Below are 19,692 nucleotides of genomic sequence, written 5' to 3'. Positions count from 1 at the left end.
AATGATTCAGTAAAGGGTCAAAAGGTTAAAACTTTCCACATGACTGTTTTTTTTATTAGGTCAAACATGCCACATACACACAGGCTGTTTATTTGCTTGTTTATTGTTCTATATTGTGGTAATGTAAGTGTGTGAATATGTGATGATAATAATAAAGGAAAATTTACTTCCAAGATAGTCTTTAAAAATGGAGCAAATTCTATAAGCTGATACTTTCTCCTTTTTGTTAGGAATCTATCACATTCATTGTTTGTTTTTGATCAAATTAAAGCCCAGGTTTTAAACACGTTTTAGTTCAGGGGCCACATTAGCCGACGGGCCTTAAGTTTGACACCCTTGAAATCACTCAGTCATTGATATATTAAATTTTCTGAGGCTTTAAACCCGTGATTGCAATCACCCGTGTGATCTTTAGATAGTTCCCGTTGAACTACAAGCAGTTTCTTTTAAATCTCTGAAACGTTTTAAAAGCGGCACCACGCTTTCACATAAAAAACGAATCTGTCAAAATTTAATAATCTGAGTTGAGCTGATGTTATCAACATTGAGCTCATATTATTATCATATTATCATATCGTTTGTGACTAGGATTACTATAACATCCACCCAAACTGAAACGTGTTCAATCCAAACTGTGGTGCGTCACAACTTAGCAGGAATGTGTTTGGAATACCAGTTTGGGAGGGAGGAAATGCAAACTTGACACAAAGAGAGCAGCCGGCAAAACTCAAACCGACTCTGAAACCTATTGAATCATTCATGAAACAGAAAAACATTTATTCACCAGATGTTTTGAGTGACAACGCCAACGCTACAAGAACAACGTCAGTGTCCTCAATCGTCCAATTCTCCTCAACGTATTCTCTTGTGTGTGTGTTTAGTATTCACTGATTAGCAACAAGAACATGGAGACCATTCATTTCATTCTACTGAGCCGAGAGCACTGACATTTACTCCTTTGTCTGTCTATTCAATCAGAAACTGCACAAATATAAATGGATAGTGTTTTTGTTTTTAGTTTGTGAAAGATGCATTATGGGACTTTATGTAATCAAACGTACAACTTTTCACTACATTTTCCTATAACTACACCCCAAGTGCTTGTTTATGATTAACTCATGAAGATAGAGGTTTTCTTCTGTGGGTGCCTTTTTATTCAGTAGAAGATAATCCAATACTGATGTAAATGAACCTCGAGCCTTTTGCCAGATAAGTTCACACAATGCACATTTAGCATCCTGAGCATGCAGGGCGGATCATACGCACCAGTGACTTCAGCTGACCAAGCTGGCTCACTTCCCATTCAACCGCACACCAGCTTGAACAGGGAGAAGAATAAATAAGTTTGTGGTTATTCCTTTGTGGATTTTAACCCGGCGGCCGCGTCAAAGTCTGATCGTTGGCGTTTAAATCAGAGTTAGTGTGTGCTTACACTTGTCGGATGATTAAAGTGAAACGGTACAAATGAATATACGACTGCCCATGTGACCACTGAACTGGAAAAAAAACCAAAACGTTTCACGAGAAGCACATTTTTGCCACTGAAAACACAAATGACTGAAAACACGCCAACCGTGGAAACGGGAGAAAACGTAACTTTTCTGAAACGTTGCTACTGCACATGCATGCCACTGCTGTCTGAGCCATTTTAGTCCCACTTTACTTTAAGGTTTACTTAGTCTGGTTTATTATCCTTATTATTGACCACTAGGGGGAGTTGTTTACTGAGGGTGCACTTGTCACGTGGGTTTAGGTCATTAAAGGTGCTGGTAAAACAGGTGATGGACAGGTGCGGAAGGTAGGAAGACACACTGTTCTTACCGTGGCCGTGCTCGCCATCAAGGCCAGCACCAGCAAGGCAGGGGAATAACTAAATAAAAAGTAAATCAGCTTTTAAAGCCTCTTTTTGAAAAATAAATGCAAACGCGACTCCAAGAAACATAACTTGGAACAGAATTGTTTGTATGGCAATGTGTCGGGAACATCATGCCATCCACCCCTGACGATTGGCCTCCACAGTACAGTGGCACTCACAGGCCTAGCATATGTACTACATTAAAACAAAACAACAAAAAAAAGATTGTTTTGTGTTGTGTGGACAGGGTCCCAGTCTATATTCTCCTGGGACTTGCTTGTTGGCAATCCAACTTGGTCGTCGGCTCATATGAATGCCCGTGTACTCGCCATTGTTATTGCTTACAGTGCATTGTTCTTTGCGTGCATATTTGTTTGGTTTCAACAAAACAACCAACAGCTGAAACGTCTCCCCTGCCTTGAAAACGACATGGTTTTCAGTGCTTATTATTAAAACGTTGCCGTTCAAACGCAAAACTGTTCTGAAACAAAAAAAACAGAAATGATGCATTTTTACATGGAACAACCGAATCAGCCCTTCATAGATGCCGATGTTTGCTGCGCTCTGCTTTCCCTCCTTTATATTCATTTTCTCCAGCTGTTGGAAAGTTCTCAGCTCGCACAAGAACGCAATAATCCTTTCATGAATTTAGTACAGCACAAAGGACCGTTGTCTCAGGTACGAAAGCTATGCCGCATGAAACACGCCGCGCCATCCGACGGCACGTTTTTGTTACAGATGTAACTGCAAATTGAACCGATCGGCCCAATAGTCTGACAAAAAGGACACAAATTATTCTCCTTCCCTTCCCCGGTAATCCTCTGCTGACCTCACCGGTTTATCCGGTGACCCCTCAGGAGGAGTCTGACCCTCCGGTTGGGAGGTGGTGCACCACACTGTATAGAGGGAATTACCCTGAAATCCACCACAATGCAGCCTCAGTGTTAGTAATCTAACAACAATCTGCTGTTACAGTTTTACCGACATAATTATTTCACATTATTGTGAACACATCCCCTGTGGAAAGACAGACCCTGCACTGATATTGCTTTTGTCAACATTCAGAGTTTTGTTCTTTTTCCAGTGGCTGCTCGACAAAGTCTGGCAAAAGCAATCATGGCGTGATGGCCAATTAAAAATAACTAACTGTGCACTTCCAGTACAATGCTAGCTGTCAGCGGCCACTGGATGTCCGACTCTCTGCCTACAGACGAGATATTATTACAGACGCGAGTTGAGATTGCCGTGCCGGCTCTTCCGTCACGCAAATATAACGCCGGCCCAGCTGACTTCAGAAAAAAGCTGTGATACCCTTTAAGGATTTGGCCACAGGTAGAGGATCATCTCCGCTGTGCGGTTTATTGTTATTGGATTCAAAACCTCGTCTCTGTTGTTGGAGGTCTTTTCTCCTCTGGCAGATGGTCCGGCTTTATTATTACAATCTGAGATACCGTCTGTAATGCTGCCATGGTTTCTAGTGCTTGATGAAAGGTTTCTTTTTTTTTTATAGCAAATATCTCTAAAGTATGAAAAATTGTTGTGTATTAATAGTGGTACAACTGCTCCATGTATTACAGCAATTTTTTTTGTTTGTTTCATCTCTCGTCCAAAACGACACTCATACTGTCAACGTGGCTTGAAGGCAGCAGTAACAACGATGTGCGTGTAAAAATAGATATTGGCTAATTAAAAACAACAGCAAAACCAAGGGTTTTTGAAAGGGTAGCTGGGATGGTACAACATTAGCCACCAAAATTAAACAGCAAATGCAGCATTAAAAACAAGTTCTCTTATTGCAAACAAATAAACATTTGCTTTAATCCATGTGGGTGAAATCGTGAAGACGTGTGCGCTAAAGGCTGCAGAGAGAGTGAGTTCTCAATCTCGTTTTCTGCATTAATCAGAAAAAGAAATTTCAGGATATTCATAATAGACTTTGTGACAAGCGCATTAAATCTGATGCACGTGTATTTCCTTGTCCTGAAAAGGAGGAAAAAAAAGTTTCCATTGGTCAGCATTTATAGGTTTTAAGGAGAGCTTTGAACTGAGATGGAATTGTACTGAAAGGAGTATGACACCCCTGCTTTGAGGGGATCTGAGGGCAAATGAGAAAAAAAAAAAAATAATAGCAGGTATGGGTTACCTCACAAACATTGCTGCCAAGCAATTGTTGCCATCCTCACATAGAAACCCTGACAAAAACTGAAACACAACGCCCGCAGAGGAATCATATCCAAGTGCTGTTTCCTGCCATATGCAACTCCCCCTGCACATCATCCTCTGCTTATGAGGTGTGTGTTTTATCCTCATGAGCCATCCAGTGTGTGTGTGTGTGTGTGTGTGTGTGTGTGTGTGTGTGTGTGTGTGTGTGTGTAATGTTATCTCCGTCTTCAACAGCCAACATTATTGTTTTCCCTTCTAAAACCAGTCACATGTTGAAATAAAGAGTCTGACGGATGAGTTTGATGGCGGGTTTGACGAGGAGCTCCTGCTTTTGTACGCTCGGCCATTTAAACCGACGCGGCCATCGCGTCTTTCGTGATTCACCCGTAAATATGCTGTGATGAAAAATTAATGAGGTATACTTTGTCAAAGGATAAATTATTTATCCCTCCACAAGGTTTCGACACCTCCATTAAGCGTCTGGTCACTCCCTGCAGTGCATCGCTCTTCCCTATTCCGCGTCACCGCAGAGCCGGAGCATTTCATAACACACATCAAAGTTTCCAGCTCCGTGTACTCGGCCCCCTTTTATTTCTGCACTTTGGTGTTTTTTTGTCTCCTCCGACGCGACACTCTTGCTCCCGCCAACCCAACCCGCACTCGTGTCTTTTCTGTAGGAGACCCCCTCGCCTCGTCCCCATTGTCATGTTAATTACCTGTTTGCTCTGTTTTGCAGGAGCGCGTCATCCATCAAAGCGTCTCCTGGCTTTTCATCTTGCACCATGCATCTCTACCTGTAATTAGGTTTGGGTGAGGGAGGAGGTGGGGGGAGATGGATTTGGTTAGCACCATGTGGAGGGAAAAAGCAGACATTAGGCAGTCTCCGTGGCTGTTCTGAGGCCCGGGCCTTTAATGGTGGCTAATTGATCAGCGCTGTCATGGGGCCATGGCTTCATGTGGTCGGAAGCTGATTAGCCTTCTTTTGCTGTCCTCTTCTGTGCAGAAGCATTGGATCAGCATTCTGGCTTACATTGTGTAATAAAGATGTAGAGCAATAGGACTACAAAACTGTTTGTTGCTCTGCAAACGTCGGGCAGTTGGGATCCTGCTTGAGTGTTGCACTTGCTGGGGTCGGTGGGCGTCACGGAGAGGGGAGGCTTTGCATGCGGTCGGAATGATTCGAGATCCAGATGTGAGGGGGGGGATGCAGAGAGGGGGGGGGGAAATCGATACAGACGGTGATGAGCATAATGTCAGAAATGATGGAGACGGATTCATATTTAACATTGAAATGGATCTAAAGGATGGACGCCAGTTAAAAAGAAAGAAGGATGTTGATTTAACAAACAAAACCTCTTAAAATTTGGCAAGGGATAGCAAGATGGGAGCTGGGCCTCAACTACATAGGGAATCAATAAAATACCTAAATGTATACCTAATGTAAATCAATTCTACATCAAAGGAAGGACCCACTGGGACAAAAGAGTATTGATTTTTATCTCAAAAGCTATTTCGTGGTGTTGTTTGTGTACCTATCACCGTCAGCTAATTATTCAACCAGTCCCAGCCCGTTTAGTGTCTTACAATACCAATTTGCACCATAAGGTGGAGTAATGATTCCCTCAAAGGAGAAAATTATTAAGACAACAATGGCTGACGTTATTTGTAACTATACGGTCCAAGCAAAAACAAGAAACGGAGAGGTAAAACTTGAAAGACAGAGGTGTAGTAAAGTGGCTTAACACTCCCACTTAATGTACAGCAGAGGTATGGCTTAAATGCTACACATTTCCTCTTTAACATTTACAGGGTGCTTATTATGGCCTCGTTTACATGCCGACAGTCAAAATGCTGCAGTTTTGAATTTTTGATCGGGGGAGATAAGGCAACCACTTTAATTATTTGTAGATCATTTTTAGGTATCCATCCTAATGGTATTACCATTGTGGGACAGTCTCTGGTACTTTTATTGATATATTTGCTGGAGTATTATACTCCTGGAATAGCATTCCATTGTGAATGGTAGAGACCAGACGAAAAGTGATCATCTGGCCCTCCATGTTGGGGGTTGGGCGCTAAAAACAACTCTTGTAAAACCTGCATATTGCAGAAACCGAATCTAGTGTTGCCACTGCGCCCTACTGTGGGGAAGTAGAGGTACAAGGTGCAAATGACCAGTTTGCCTTTCAACGTGAAAGGCAAACTCAAACCGCCAATGAAATTGCTGCTGCCAAAAGACGTGTAGGTATTCTTAATGGATATAGCACAACCGAAGAGGAGCAAGAGAGGTTTTGCATCATCACTTCAAAACATCACACTCCAAACTGCACCACATGACTGAATTCCATTTGTCTTTGCTTACTTACTCATAGATTGATATCGTAATTACAAAATATTGCAGTTCAAAAGGTATTTGCTGCAATAGCTTGTTAACCAACTATTTACATGGATTACATGGATTTGAACGTTGAATTTCCTCATGTGTTGGACATTCCACCTCATCTCACATCACCACAGTGGAAAAAGTAGCTCGCAAGGAAATAAGACTGTAAAGGTCCCGAAAATCACATCTGGGGGGGATTTAAAACAGTTAGTTGTTCTTTAAACTACAGTTGGTGTTTCTTCATTATGTGGAGACATTTCTGTTGTCTTCCCTGCATTACTGTGCCTGCCGGGGTGGGGTTGGGTTGAAGACATTGTTTGCAGGGTTAAGAACTCTGCCTAAGGACACGTGTCACTGTTTGAAATTGATCTGTTTGGTTTGTTAAAGGTTAGAATACACAGAAGACCTGAGATTTGGCATGGAGCTAAACAGGAAGTTGTCCCGTCTTAACCACGTCCTGTTCATCCAGCCCGTGCGGGCACGCCTCATACCAGGTTACAGTGAAACAAAAAGATTCACTTGACAGGGATGACAATACCAACAGTCTGCATTATGAAAGCTTGTTTGGCCTTGAAATGAAATGAAGCAGATGTAGGACATTTTATTTGCCCATCTCACTCTGAATGCTAATAGCTTAGCGTGTTCTACCTGTTTTACCAGACTGCTTGCAAGCTGTAATCTAGACACGAGTATCTCTTCATCTCCAGCTTGTCATGAAATGATTAGATCACATTACACTGTGCTGCATTACAAGCTCTCATCAATCAAAACACGCAGCCCCATGCCAACGTGGGTTTACTTGTGGCAGGAGCACATTTCACAATCATCCTGCGTGTGTGTGTGTGTTTTTACTTGCTCGTGTTATGCACTGCGGGGACGTCTGTGCTGCTCCGCTGACCTTCAGCATGAAATGAAAAGTGTCTGATGCCTCCGGTGCGTTCGTAGGGGCTTTTCTCTTTTTCCGAAGATGGACAGCCATGCATTATTGATTACAAAACACTCCTGCAATGCTATTTCATCTTTCCAGCACAGCTGACCGTGAGTTGGGCTTTATTTTAGGCTAGTTGAGATCCTTTTTTTTTTGGAGTAGCTGCATGCTTTTGTTGGCTTCCCCTTCGCCTTCCCACCACCCCCACTCACTTCCCTGTAGCACCAAGAAGAAGGAGGCTAAATGGTAGGTATGGAGAGACAACCCCCCCTTTTCTCCTGCACATCCACTGCACACAGACAAGCGAATAAGACAAAAGAAAACAAAAAATAAAGGCTAAAAACAAACCAGTGAGGTGCTCTGTGAGGCCTGAATCTGACAGATATTACACACCTTTTCTTTTTTTTTTTTTTTTTTTTTACAGCTTTGAGCATGAAGACGTTAGCACATATACAACACATGCACCACTGTGGCTATTGCACAATCTCTGTGGATACAACACAGCCACATTTCAGATGCGAACACCCACATGCTGACTCTGCTTCCTGCTGGTGTTATTTAGTACAACCCGTGTGCGTATAGCATCACCTCAACTTACAAATCTCTATATTAATTGAGTGTGAACAGGAGGACGTCATTAAACGGAGATGTAGAAGCCCCCCAACCCTCCTCGAAGGACATTCCATACATCATTTATGTGGTTGTTATATCTTTTGTAGTCATTTTGCCTTAATCTATAGTCATTGTGTGTCTTTTTTTAATGGTGGTAATCACACCTCGTTTTAAGAGCTGCAGTAGCTGTGCACTTTATGTCACTGTGCTCATTTGGAAAATCACATTCCTACACCTTGAACACTGCTCATTTGACACCATTTCACGCTTGTTGCTCAATCTGTGTAACCTTAAATTGTGCAGTTATCGAGCACAACATGATCAAATGTGAGCATTTCGGGGACTTAACTATGATAATAAAGCGGGCCAACGTTCACATTCATTTCCGGTCTGCCTTGTTTTGGAGTTCATCTTTAGATTTGCATAGTACAATAGAGAATTTTTTTTTTTTTTTTGCATGTGGAAAAGCTAAAAGCAGAGAGCCAGAGGTCCAGAGAGTGCAGCTGAGCAGTGGCCTTACCTTCTCCGGTCCCCCGCTGAGGCTCGGTCACGGGGGAAGACGCCCGTGGCGACCGTGGCTGTCAGAGGCGGTTTCCATGATGCCAAGGAATGATTGGTTTCATGGATCCGGACGGCGCTCTCTGACAGCGCAGGGAGGGGTAACTCGGACACACCTGGGAGAAGAAATGCTGGCAGGATGTGAAATGTTACTGAACAAGGTCGTTCCAGGGGTCATCGTGAGACCTGTCACCCATCTCCACCCCCCCCTCCCCCCCCTCCTTTCCTCTCACTGTCTTCTTCTCGTCATCCAGGAATTTACAGCCGGGCCTCGCGCTGCATATTGAGAGTACGGTGTCCGTCTTTATCCTTTTGTCTGAGTGTGATCAGTACTTTTTGTGCGAGGCGGTGGTGAACCTGCACACGGCAGACAGCGAGCACGCCGTTCGGGTGTTTCTCTCAACGGTCTGATGTCATTACCGACGGCTAAGAAATCAAGGGATAAATCTTTAATTGCACAGGAGTTCCTTCACGAGATACCTCATCTGCAAAGTGCCGCGAACAAGCGGCCACATTTCCAAGTCTGACTCAACGTCTCGCCCGCTCGGTGGAAAAGCACGGCCGGTATCATCGATGCCGGTGCCAGTGTTTGGTGAGGCTTGTTAGCATGAATGACAAGGCCGGTGATGGAACCCAACAACAACGACGACGGGTTTTCAGGCTCCCCTTCCTCTTCCTCAGCATGTTTTTTTTTTTTCTACGTGAGTTCAGCGAATCTCCTGGAGAGGTGCGCTCCCTGACAATCCCACTCCCAGAGCCCATGACAATTTTAATGATTGATCACTTTCCTCTTGACAATCAGTGAGGAGGGAAGGGAACAGACCGCGGCACAAAGAAGAGGGAAAAATGAAAAGGAGAGTGTGGAAAAGAGGGGTGTGGACAATCCCACAAGGTCAGCGTGATGTCCAGCCTTTTGTTTTCCGCGGTGAGAGATCGGTGGCCTGTGCAGCCGCGAGGGGACGCGCCAAGTAACCGGGGAGGCCTGGCAGGAACAGATGTTCTTACACAATGAACACGCACTCGCTTGGTTGCCTGTTCGCTGAAGTCAAGGGGCTGACTTCCCCCCTTTTCAGAACGAAAGAAAAATGGAGGTGAGAGTGCTTTCGCTTTCTACCTGTGGGCTGGCAAAAATGTTGCTGAGGCAATCATAGCCTCATACCGTGTGATTTACATCCTGCTGGAGACACGCGCACGCACACACACACACACACACACACACACACACACACACACACACACACACACACACACACACACACACACACACACACACACACACACACACACACACACACACACACACACACACACACACACACACAGCAGATGGGAATCTATTTATGGGAAAGATAATATGGTGAAACAACATCGGTGTGTGTTTGTAGAACACAACACGTGCCATGTTCAGCATGGAGTTAACAAACAGGTTTCACCTGACAAACAGAGGAATAAAACCTGCGTGGTGTTTAAATGCGCGTTGACGCCATAAGATAGTATTGATTGTACCAATCTACATGTTACTGAAACCAGGTGACCCAAGTAAAAAAAAAGGACCTCAAAAAGACGTTTGCACAAGACAAGCACACAGTTGAAGAACGTTACATCTAAAACCTAAAAGGAAATGCAAAAAGACACCTATTTATGACACCAAGCAATGCAAAAACTGACCAAATAGACAACGTTGTGAGTGAAAAGGAAAGGGAAATTGTAAATAATGCAAAACAACCACAAATGGAGACAGACTGACCACAAAATGAGCTTTAAGACATCTGAGATCACTTAAAAGATACTAATGTCAGTGTGATAACAGCATTCTAAAAAAAACCAAATCATTGCAAAAAAATTTTATTAATGGGCAATATATAATACAACTACAGTGTGCCACAAAATGACAAAACAGATGAAACACACTAAATAACCCAAATTGTTTTAAAATAGAGATGAGAGACACATAAAAACACAAAATGATTATGAAAAATATGTAAAGGTGAGATTTAAGTGATGGACTGACTAAAAAAACAACAACAACACTTCAATTCGAGGCACTTTTACAGAGAAAACCTGAAGAATTCCACATGAGCAAGAATAAGACACTGTGGAAACAAATAAATAGAAATCCCTTTTAAAAGGAAGTAACATGCAGAACCAGGCCCAGAGGTTCACAATCAATAACTAATTGAGCAGCACCAGCCTCAGTTTGTCAACATCTCCAGGGTTACTGGCCCAGAAGTGAACCAGGCAGCCATTCATGACTCATTGCCTCCCTCTGCTGGGGTCCATGCAGGATGGGGCTATTGACACTATCAGCCTCTCACGTTGAAATTAAATGATAGGATCCTCTATATAGGGCTTTATTGAGCGCTGAAAGCTGAGGTATCACACTCTTATGATATTTTACATCTGGTACTCCTGTGAGGTTGTCATGGCGTTGTCATTGTAGCACTTTAACTGGCTGCAATGATAATGAAATTGTAAAGCTTGTAGCATTAAAGTCCATTGAAGTCGCATTTTCTGTGTCGAGGTGTCAGTCTAAATACCCAATGGATTTATGTCTTTAGACATTTTCCACCATTTCCAACATTTGTGAGCTCAGTGACAACATGACTGCACAAACAATCTACAAATCTCTGAATGAACTTAACGAACTGCTCAAATTAGGTCAAATTAGTAAGTTTTACAAATCTGAAAATGTCTTTTTTCAAATATTTATTTCTGTATATTGTCCTTTATGATGGTCTCTAACTCTTTTGGGATAAAAAAAAAAAAAAAAAAAGAATGAGCTGCATGTATTTTGCCCATTCTATTTCTTGATGTTTAATTTGAATACTGTGAAATTGCGACCCATGGCCAGCATTTTATAATCGGTGTTGAACTGTTTGGACAGAATAAGGATAAGACATTGCTGGCATTTATGGACTTTTGCTCTGCGAATTTTGTTCTTAGATTGTTTAAAAAAATATCCATCAACTGAGCTGTGCATCTGGAAGCATAATCAATACACACTTTATTGCTAATGTTCATGCTGAATTATTCTGTTTCTGAAACAAATGTTTCATGGAAATTCATGTTAGTCTATGATTTTTAAGTAGCCGTCTTCAGTTTGGCAAAATGAGACTTGTTTGAAATAAAACAACTGTTATTGATTTATCAAATAAATAGTAATAAATTGTCCTTTCAATAAACCAACTTATGAAGAAGAATTTCCTGCAACAGGGAAGACTTGAGGCCCCTTTACATTCTGAGCTTATACAATATATTATACTAACAATTTTCTAAATCCTGGTTCAAAATTGTGATAGAAATCACAGTCAATAATAAAGAATGACTATGGTATAATTTACATCTGTAATTCATGACAGAGCTAAATAGGAGAGCTCAGGTGTCTATACATAACCAGACATATATTCAGTCAAGTTAACAAAAACACTATGTCGTTGGAGGAAAGTGGAGTATACAGACACAAGTCTATAAACTCACTGTAAGTTGGGACTTCCAACCACTATATCACTATTCAGATTACTGAAAATAAATCTAACAATTGAGGAGAAAATGCAAACTTCAGCACAGTGGCTTTCTGGTCTAGACTTGAGCCACTTATACTTAATTGGAATACTGATTAAGGCATTCATTTTAATAGATTATCTCTTGTTTTAGCCAATTTTCCAGATTATTAATTATTATAATTTTTTTTTCTTTAAAAAGCAAAGTTAAATACATCAAGCTGTGAATGCTAAAGGAACAAACTGTTCTGTAAACAAAGATATGAAACTGGGAAACTTTATACAAGCTACTAATGATAATATATCCATCACACAGAATGGCCATATTTCGGCGGTAATATATTTAATTTGACACTTTAGAAAATTATTTTCAGGGGAATATTGTGACCAAACTGATACACTTGTTTTTAATGATTGTTGCCAGTGTTTCTTTGTGGGAGAAGCACTAAAAAAGAAGAAAGTATTCTGAATATATTAAAAATAAACACATTTGACTGAAATTAAGGAGAATAATTAAGGGCCTCAAATTTGTTTGATTCAATGGTGAATGGTTTATATATTAATTTGTTTAATTTCCGAATGAAACTAATTGTAGTAGGGAAGTAATGAACCAAAGACTGTCGTGGTGGAACAAGTTATATTGATAGATTTTGAAGCCTCCGGAGCTGCAGGAGCTCCGGGGCGGCCGGTAGAGGTCTCCCTTGTCCGGGCTGTGGTTCCCTCTCCTCGGCTGCTGCTCTCCGCGGACCAGCCGAGCAGAGTCGCCATTTTGAAAAGCAAACCGTTCACAGCACACCCGCCCTGAGAACTGGAACTATGCCGCGGGGCCGGCCTCGCAAACTGAGAGTTAAAAGCAGCGACGAAGCAGGTAACAAGTACCAAAACGCAAGGAATAAAAACTACAGGTTATGGGCGATCCAAATAACCCGGTGATATTTTGGCAAACACGTCCACGGCGTAGATATTAACACTTGAATGTGGTGTATATAGTCCCCGGATATAGTATTGCGGGTGGGCTCTGCTTTGTACGGCGAGGTAGTGATTGAGGCGGAATGATATTAATAACATTTCGGTGGCTCTTCTTATTGGCTTCCATTCTAAATTGGTGTCCGCGAGGAGAGGAGCGCGCGTGTCACCCCGCGGTTGACTTAACGCGCACCGCTTTTAACATTAAACGTTTTATCTCGTGCTCGTTGTTAGCTGGTTGTGGCTAACTAGCCCTGCGCTGCCTCCGCTAGCTCGTCGTGCTAACACGCCAGAAAAGACGCTGGCCATTGTTTTGGTCGTGTCAGCGAGGCTGCGCCGGTCGCTGATCGAGAGGCTCCGACACAAGTTGCGACACGGCAAACTAACGCCACATTAACAGGTGTTCAAGCATCGTGTCAGTCAGGCACCTTCACGTTTTCTCCGGGATCGTATATGTGGCACCTTGGCTCGATCGCCTCGTAATTCGTGGAATTGAATGGACGGCAACTGGTGTGTCGTTGAAACCACCAGAACCCCCGTGTAAATCTAAAAGAAAAAGGATCGTAAAATGACAGCCCAGAAGGATGAATTATCATCAAACGTTTCAGCTGCAACCAAACAATCACACATGGGAACGGAATTGGGTTGCAATTTCCGTATAACTGTAAATACATTTGCACACATGTAACTATCTTTCTGACACCTGGGAACATCATCTTCTATGCCACTTTATCCTGTTCAGGGATGAATAAAATGTCTACTGGTTAAATGTGTGTTTGTGTAAAGCATTTATTTTGTTGTTGTTATATATGGCCATCCTGTGCTTCTTTGGCGTTATTTGCTAAATTTCCAATGCAGGAACCTTCCATAGTTTCTAGGAACTTTGTACATTTCCACTGCAGAACCCAGGGTCTAACTGTACATTTTTGGTTCTGGGGTATGTTTTTCCTTTTTTCTTTTTACCCCTACTATTTATTCTAACATTTCTGGTTTTTGGTATAAAACTTTAAATGTATTTGTAAACAACTATCTTCCTGTATAAGTACAGGGGTGGGGAATGTGACTCATGTGCACATCATGAACAGTTCCACCTTCCCTCCCGAGAAGGCATGCAATATTTATTATTGTTAAATTCGTCGTCCTCTAATGCATTTTTTGTTGTTGTGATTAATAGTCATTGTATGTCTTCTTTGGTGTTCATTTCCCTTCAAGATGCAGCCTTAAGATCCAGGTGTCTTTGGTTCTAAAGTAACTATTATTGTTGTCACTTTGTGGACATTTTAGTGCTTTTCTTGGTCTCTGTGGGGTTTTTTAAGAGAAAATTGTGTCCCCTATTATGTCATTTTATGTGTATATATATAGTTAACTTGAGTATGTTGTCTTCACAATTGTTTTGTTTATTTTGGATTTCTGTGGTGGTGGTACTGTATCTTTGTGATGCAGCTGTATTGCAGTGTTCATTCTGTGATCCATCTGCAGTACTTCTTATAGTTATGTTTGCTTTTGGATTTTATGTCTGTCATTTGTGGCTTTTTCTTAATGTTTTTCCTTGTGGTCACGTTTTGTCACTCTGATTGTTTATGAGGGATTTTAAAAAACTGATCTCAGGAAAGTTAGTATGACTTTGTCGTTACTTCTTTTGTCAGCTTCAATTGTATATTTGTACACATCTCTCTGGTCATTTCAGGGCTCGTCTGATTATTTTTATGATCATTTTATCTATTGTGGTGATTTTTGTTTTATTGTCATTTTATGTTTCTTTTTAGGATTGTTTGTGTCTGCGTGTGTGTCTGTGACATCTGCTTCCAGATGTTACTGAAACATTTTATGATTCTTTCTAAGAATATTTACAATCACTTAGCATTTATTGGTTTTATTTATTTGCTGGTCATTATAGATCCAATTTCTGGAGTTTAGTATCTTTTACTGTCATTTTATGTGTCTTTATGGTTACTAAGATCCCCGTGATTTATCGTGTGTGGTTACTTTTCATCTCTTTGTGGTCATTTGCCCTCATGTGTGGTCCTATATTGTTTTATGAGTCAGTCAATGTGTTTTTACATTAAGTGGTGAATGTTTTTTGTGTTACTTTGTTGTAATTATGTAGTTTTTTATGTGATATTACAGCATCATTTGTGCCCATCTTGTCTCTTTGTGCTAGTTTTGTGGCATTTTAGAGCATCTCTTCACTTTTTGATATGTTATGGTTTTTTTATTCTCATAATAAATAAATCATTATCTGCTGGGTCTTTGATATTATGGATACATGTTGTCCTGTGTTGTGCTTCATAATATAAAACCAATACACGTAAATGTAACTTTGGCGTGTCTGAAGATGCGTCAAATGAACGTCACGTTCGCGGATGAAAAACTCCCTGAAGCGCATTGTAATCCTCAAAAGTGGCCTCTTGTGTTTGTCATCAGACGCAGATCCCAGCGAGAGCAAGGCGGACAATTTCAGCGATGGGGAGCTAAAGGACAAGAAGTGCTCGATATGCTCTCAGATCTTCACGACGGAGAGTCAGCTGCAGAAGCATCTCCGCGAGCATGAGAGCAACGACAAGGTAGTTTGGACGTGGCTGCCCGGGAAGCGTGCGTCACAGTATTGAGACCATTGTTGGCCTGGAGGAGAGCCTCACTGAAATTCACCTCGTTGAATCTCATGGTAGTCAGTACATTTCTCCTTCTGTTGAACAATTTACTCATTTTAGACAAATAAAAACGAACAGATGTGTTGCATGTAGAGATTGGTCTCTTGTGAATTAAGTGGTGACGGTAAAAACAGCACTTTTACTTTTCACAAACACATATTTTTGATGCTTTATACAACGATTCAAGTGAAAACGCCTCATTTTTGCATGTTCGTTTCAGAAAAGTTTGGCGTTTTCATGGGAACGATTTGAAAATGTCAGTTTCCACGGCAACGGCATGGATTGATGAAAACAACATAGTTGACACTGGTTAGAGCTGTTGGTCGTTTTTTGTAATGAAAACACACACGTGCACAGACAACAATACAACATGTTCGTATAGACAGACAACGAAGTTGGATTGCTATTATGAGTGTTTTCAAAATGTGTGGCTTCATTATTTTACATTTTCTCATGCATTTTCTCAGATATAACAGGAAGGTGGTAGGATTTTCTTTAGGTCTGACTTTTAAAAAGTGGCTCTTACTTGAAATATCCCTACACCTATTGCACTTTGAATCTGACTGAGCAGGTTTAAACCCGGGAGACGAAGCATTAGTCTTCATCAGCGAGGTAGCTGACCTTTGCAAAGGACATCAGGTCCCTGTCATTCTGTGGGAACAGAGGAAACTCTGACGGAAGAGGCCGCGGTGAAAGCCGCAGTGGATGACGGCGGGTTGGATTTGTGCCAAGCAAGTGGTTTACCTTAAGTCAGTCCCGTATTTTATTTTTTATTTTTTAAGCTCAGATTACTTTTTACAGTGTGGAACCTGAACGCTGCTGGTTGTTTTACCTTCCAGTCACAGCACACTTTCTGCCTTTGCATTTAACATATCTGTATTTACCTGCTAATTATTATGTCAGAAGCTCATATATTAACATTGCGCCACGTTTTACGAGGTCATTTCTCATCCACATTGAGGCTGGGTGCGGGGAGAATTGAGCTGATCGGAATGGAGTGCTGCTAAATTGAGCTCGACGCTGAGTTATTTATGACTGATGGTGGTCTGAAAGGCCGGCGAAGTGAGAGAATCCAACATGGGAAGACGTTGCAGCTGAATCACAGTGTCGCTGTGGTCGTTTATAAACACGTTATGACTTTCCACCATAAGAGTGAACTGCTGCCTCTATCGGAATGATGGATTACCTGCTAGCTGTTTGGCTGGAAACACATCCAGCTGCTATTAATTCTTTTTTAAACGACAGATAAATGCAGGGAAAATGTTTGACAGGTCCGTCAGACTCTGTCAGGCCGCCCACGCCCACCCCCCCCCCCCCACCCCCCAGCCGTCCAGTGGTCTCTGGAGGATGGAGTCCCAGGTGTGAGATAGGAAAACCCCTGTTGATGTCACGTTACATATTGTGCAAGAACGCTTAAAAAAGAACAGGACTCTAAATAAACGCACAAACCTTACAGTCAAAAACTATGTAATTTTCATGTTGCGCCACTAGTGGGTGCTGTTTTTGTAATGAAACCACACACGCACAGAGAACAATATGCTATAGATATTAACAATGGTGAGTACACGCACTTTGGTATGGGCAGATGACAAAACTGACAAATCCCAGGAGAATATGGACTGGGAGACATGACAGTCTGGAGGAAAACATTGTCGTTATTCTCCATTGACTCGCACATGTGCAGAAGAAGTATTCGCTATGGTCGTGGGTCGCATGTGCAGTAGCAGTGTTTTCAGAATGTTGGCCTGACACGCAAACTGACATGACATCTCCAAATAGTAATCTTATAGTATTATTCAGTTAAAAATAATTTTTGTTGTGTTTTCATTGGACCGTCTTCTAAAATACATATTGCCGTATGACAGTCCTCTCACTCAGCGCTTTTTGTTTTTGTTTATTTTTTTAATATCTGTGCTTTTCCAGTTTCTTATTTCTTAGTTTCTATTTTTTTACGTGTTATCATATTGAATTTAGTACAGACCCGCCTTTGAGTGTTTGTTTAAATATCTTGTATATCTCCTTATTTTACACCCATTTACAGCATCACACATTTCTTTTTGTCCTTCCTTTTCACCACGAGTTCATACTTTGACTCCCTCTTTCACCCTCATACCCTCACATTGCACTCTTCTACACAAGCATGTCAAGAGGGTTTTTTTGTTGTTGTTTTTTTTTAACTTCTTTTTCTTCATGCGATTAACAAAAATATCATGGTATTGACATCTCCCTTGCTGACTGTATCTTGGATTGTTAAAAGACGTTTTTTTTTTCTTCTTCTTGATGATCCTCCATTTTTGGGCCGTTTCAGTTTCAGTGCGTCTCCTTTTATTTTCAGAGGAGCAATAATAACCTCCCACTCTGCCTCTTGCTGTGTCAGTGTTGAGCTCAGCCTTCAAGGGGTTCTCAAAGCAGTCCGGAATTCAATCAGCTGACTCCTTTAATAAAAAACTTGAACTTAATAACTCCATGTCCGCCTCTGAGGAATAGTCTTTTTTCTCTCTTGCCTGCGGGCAAATCTATAAAAGGGTCAGACAAGCTTTCTGACTGACTATCTTCAATTCAGTTCACATTCTGAACAAATTGAGAGATGCAGCTTGTTTGTTTTTTTAGGGACCGAGGCTAGGCATAGGACGCGACATATTAGAGCCCAATATGTAACGACAACCCAAAATAAAACAACCTGAATTGTTGTAACAAACTGTAATAAAACCTGAAATGCAATAACTGGTCAGTAATGTAATATGCTCCAAACAAAAAACTGTGTTACAAGATATCCTTCTGTAAACTCATTATGTCAACAATCACATACCTGTCAAATTGCCTTCATCATGACAATTTTTCACTTCAGGCTCGTCACTCAGCTCTTTTTCCAGACAGCTAATTTTCAATTTGTGATCGTTGACTGTTTTCAGAAGCTTCACTGGGACTCGCCAGTGTTTGTCTGTTTATTGTGGGAGCACCACAAATATACTGTAAAACACAAGCAAAGACCATCATTAGACCTGCTCAATATTATTTTTTACAGTACCTTAGTAAATGTTGTGGTTTTCAATCTCCCTCTCATTTCTTTTACATCCAAAATTACACGGTTCTACTGGAAATACTTATGACTGATCAAATGTATTTAACAACAACTTACACTCAAACTCTGGAGCACCTCGTTGAATATGTGCCCCTCTTTGGTCTCCATTCCTGGAAGTTGTGGTGAAAACATCAGGTTTTGAATTTTCCAGTCACTACAATCTGCAGCAAATATTTTAAATAAAATATTGTCAATTTTTCACAGAAAATTGGCAACACACTCATAGTAATCACACACCGATAATGAGCTTTTCCCCCCCCAAAAAATTGCCTTTCATGAGTCATGTAAATTCACCAAATGTACTGTTTTTCATTCAACTCACAGTATTGATGTAAAGAAATGTGGTCTGGAAGTAATCCCTTGAACATTCTCGTAGTTTATCAAGTCTCTTGGTGAAAAGCGCTCACGTGTCTCACAACCGCTGACAGGTGAACTCAATCTCAATCAAAGTGCAATCAAAGTGAAACTAGTGGGTTGGCTCTTCTCGAAGAAAATGTATATGTGGCACGCCTGTACTGATTGCCACACCGGGCCTTCTATCAGCCTTTAGTGCACATGCCGATGCCTGGTCTGTTATGATTAACTGACCGCTTCGCCAAGTTTTGCCAGTCTTCAATTCTCGCGTCGACGTATTGGAATCTGACAGCCTTGACCGGTTTTTATCAGATATCAGTGCTGCGACTGGGACAGATCTAAACCCTGCTGGATGCTGGCCCTCCAGGACCGGGTTTGGACACCCCTGGTCGAGTGGTTAGGAAACATACCTGTCATGAAAGAGGTTTGGGTTTGATCCCAGGGGGTGTCACTTTTTTTTTTTCACCACTGCGTCACATCATCTTGAGGTCTTGTTTGGACGTTTATGTGATGTCCAGACAGGACGTCCATGCCATGTCCGGGAAAGGTTTGGCTTGGTTGGTAGAGCGGTCGTCTTGGATGATTGCAGGTTCGAATCCCATCTCCACCTGCCCGTGTGACTGCCTGGTTCAGTGTCCTT

General features: G+C 41.5%; 1 protein-coding gene across 1 annotated transcript in view; it reads left to right on the top strand.

Moving 5' to 3' along the window:
* The first annotated feature begins 12,814 nt into the window (after window positions 1-12,814).
* Window positions 12,815-19,692, top strand: part of znf236 (zinc finger protein 236) — a 55,059-nt gene continuing 48,181 nt past the window's right edge. The window contains exons 1-2 of the mRNA XM_080500907.1: window positions 12,815-12,867; window positions 15,390-15,529. Of these exons, the coding sequence (XP_080357033.1) occupies window positions 12,816-12,867; window positions 15,390-15,529 (192 nt within the window). The 5' untranslated portion in view covers window position 12,815. The remainder of the gene's footprint in view (window positions 12,868-15,389; window positions 15,530-19,692) is intronic.

The sequence above is a fragment of the Blennius ocellaris genome, assembly GCF_963422515.1.
Source record: "Blennius ocellaris genome assembly, chromosome: 8".
Lineage (NCBI taxonomy): Eukaryota > Metazoa > Chordata > Actinopteri > Blenniiformes > Blenniidae > Blennius > Blennius ocellaris.
This window is presented reverse-complemented; position numbering and strand designations above follow the sequence as displayed.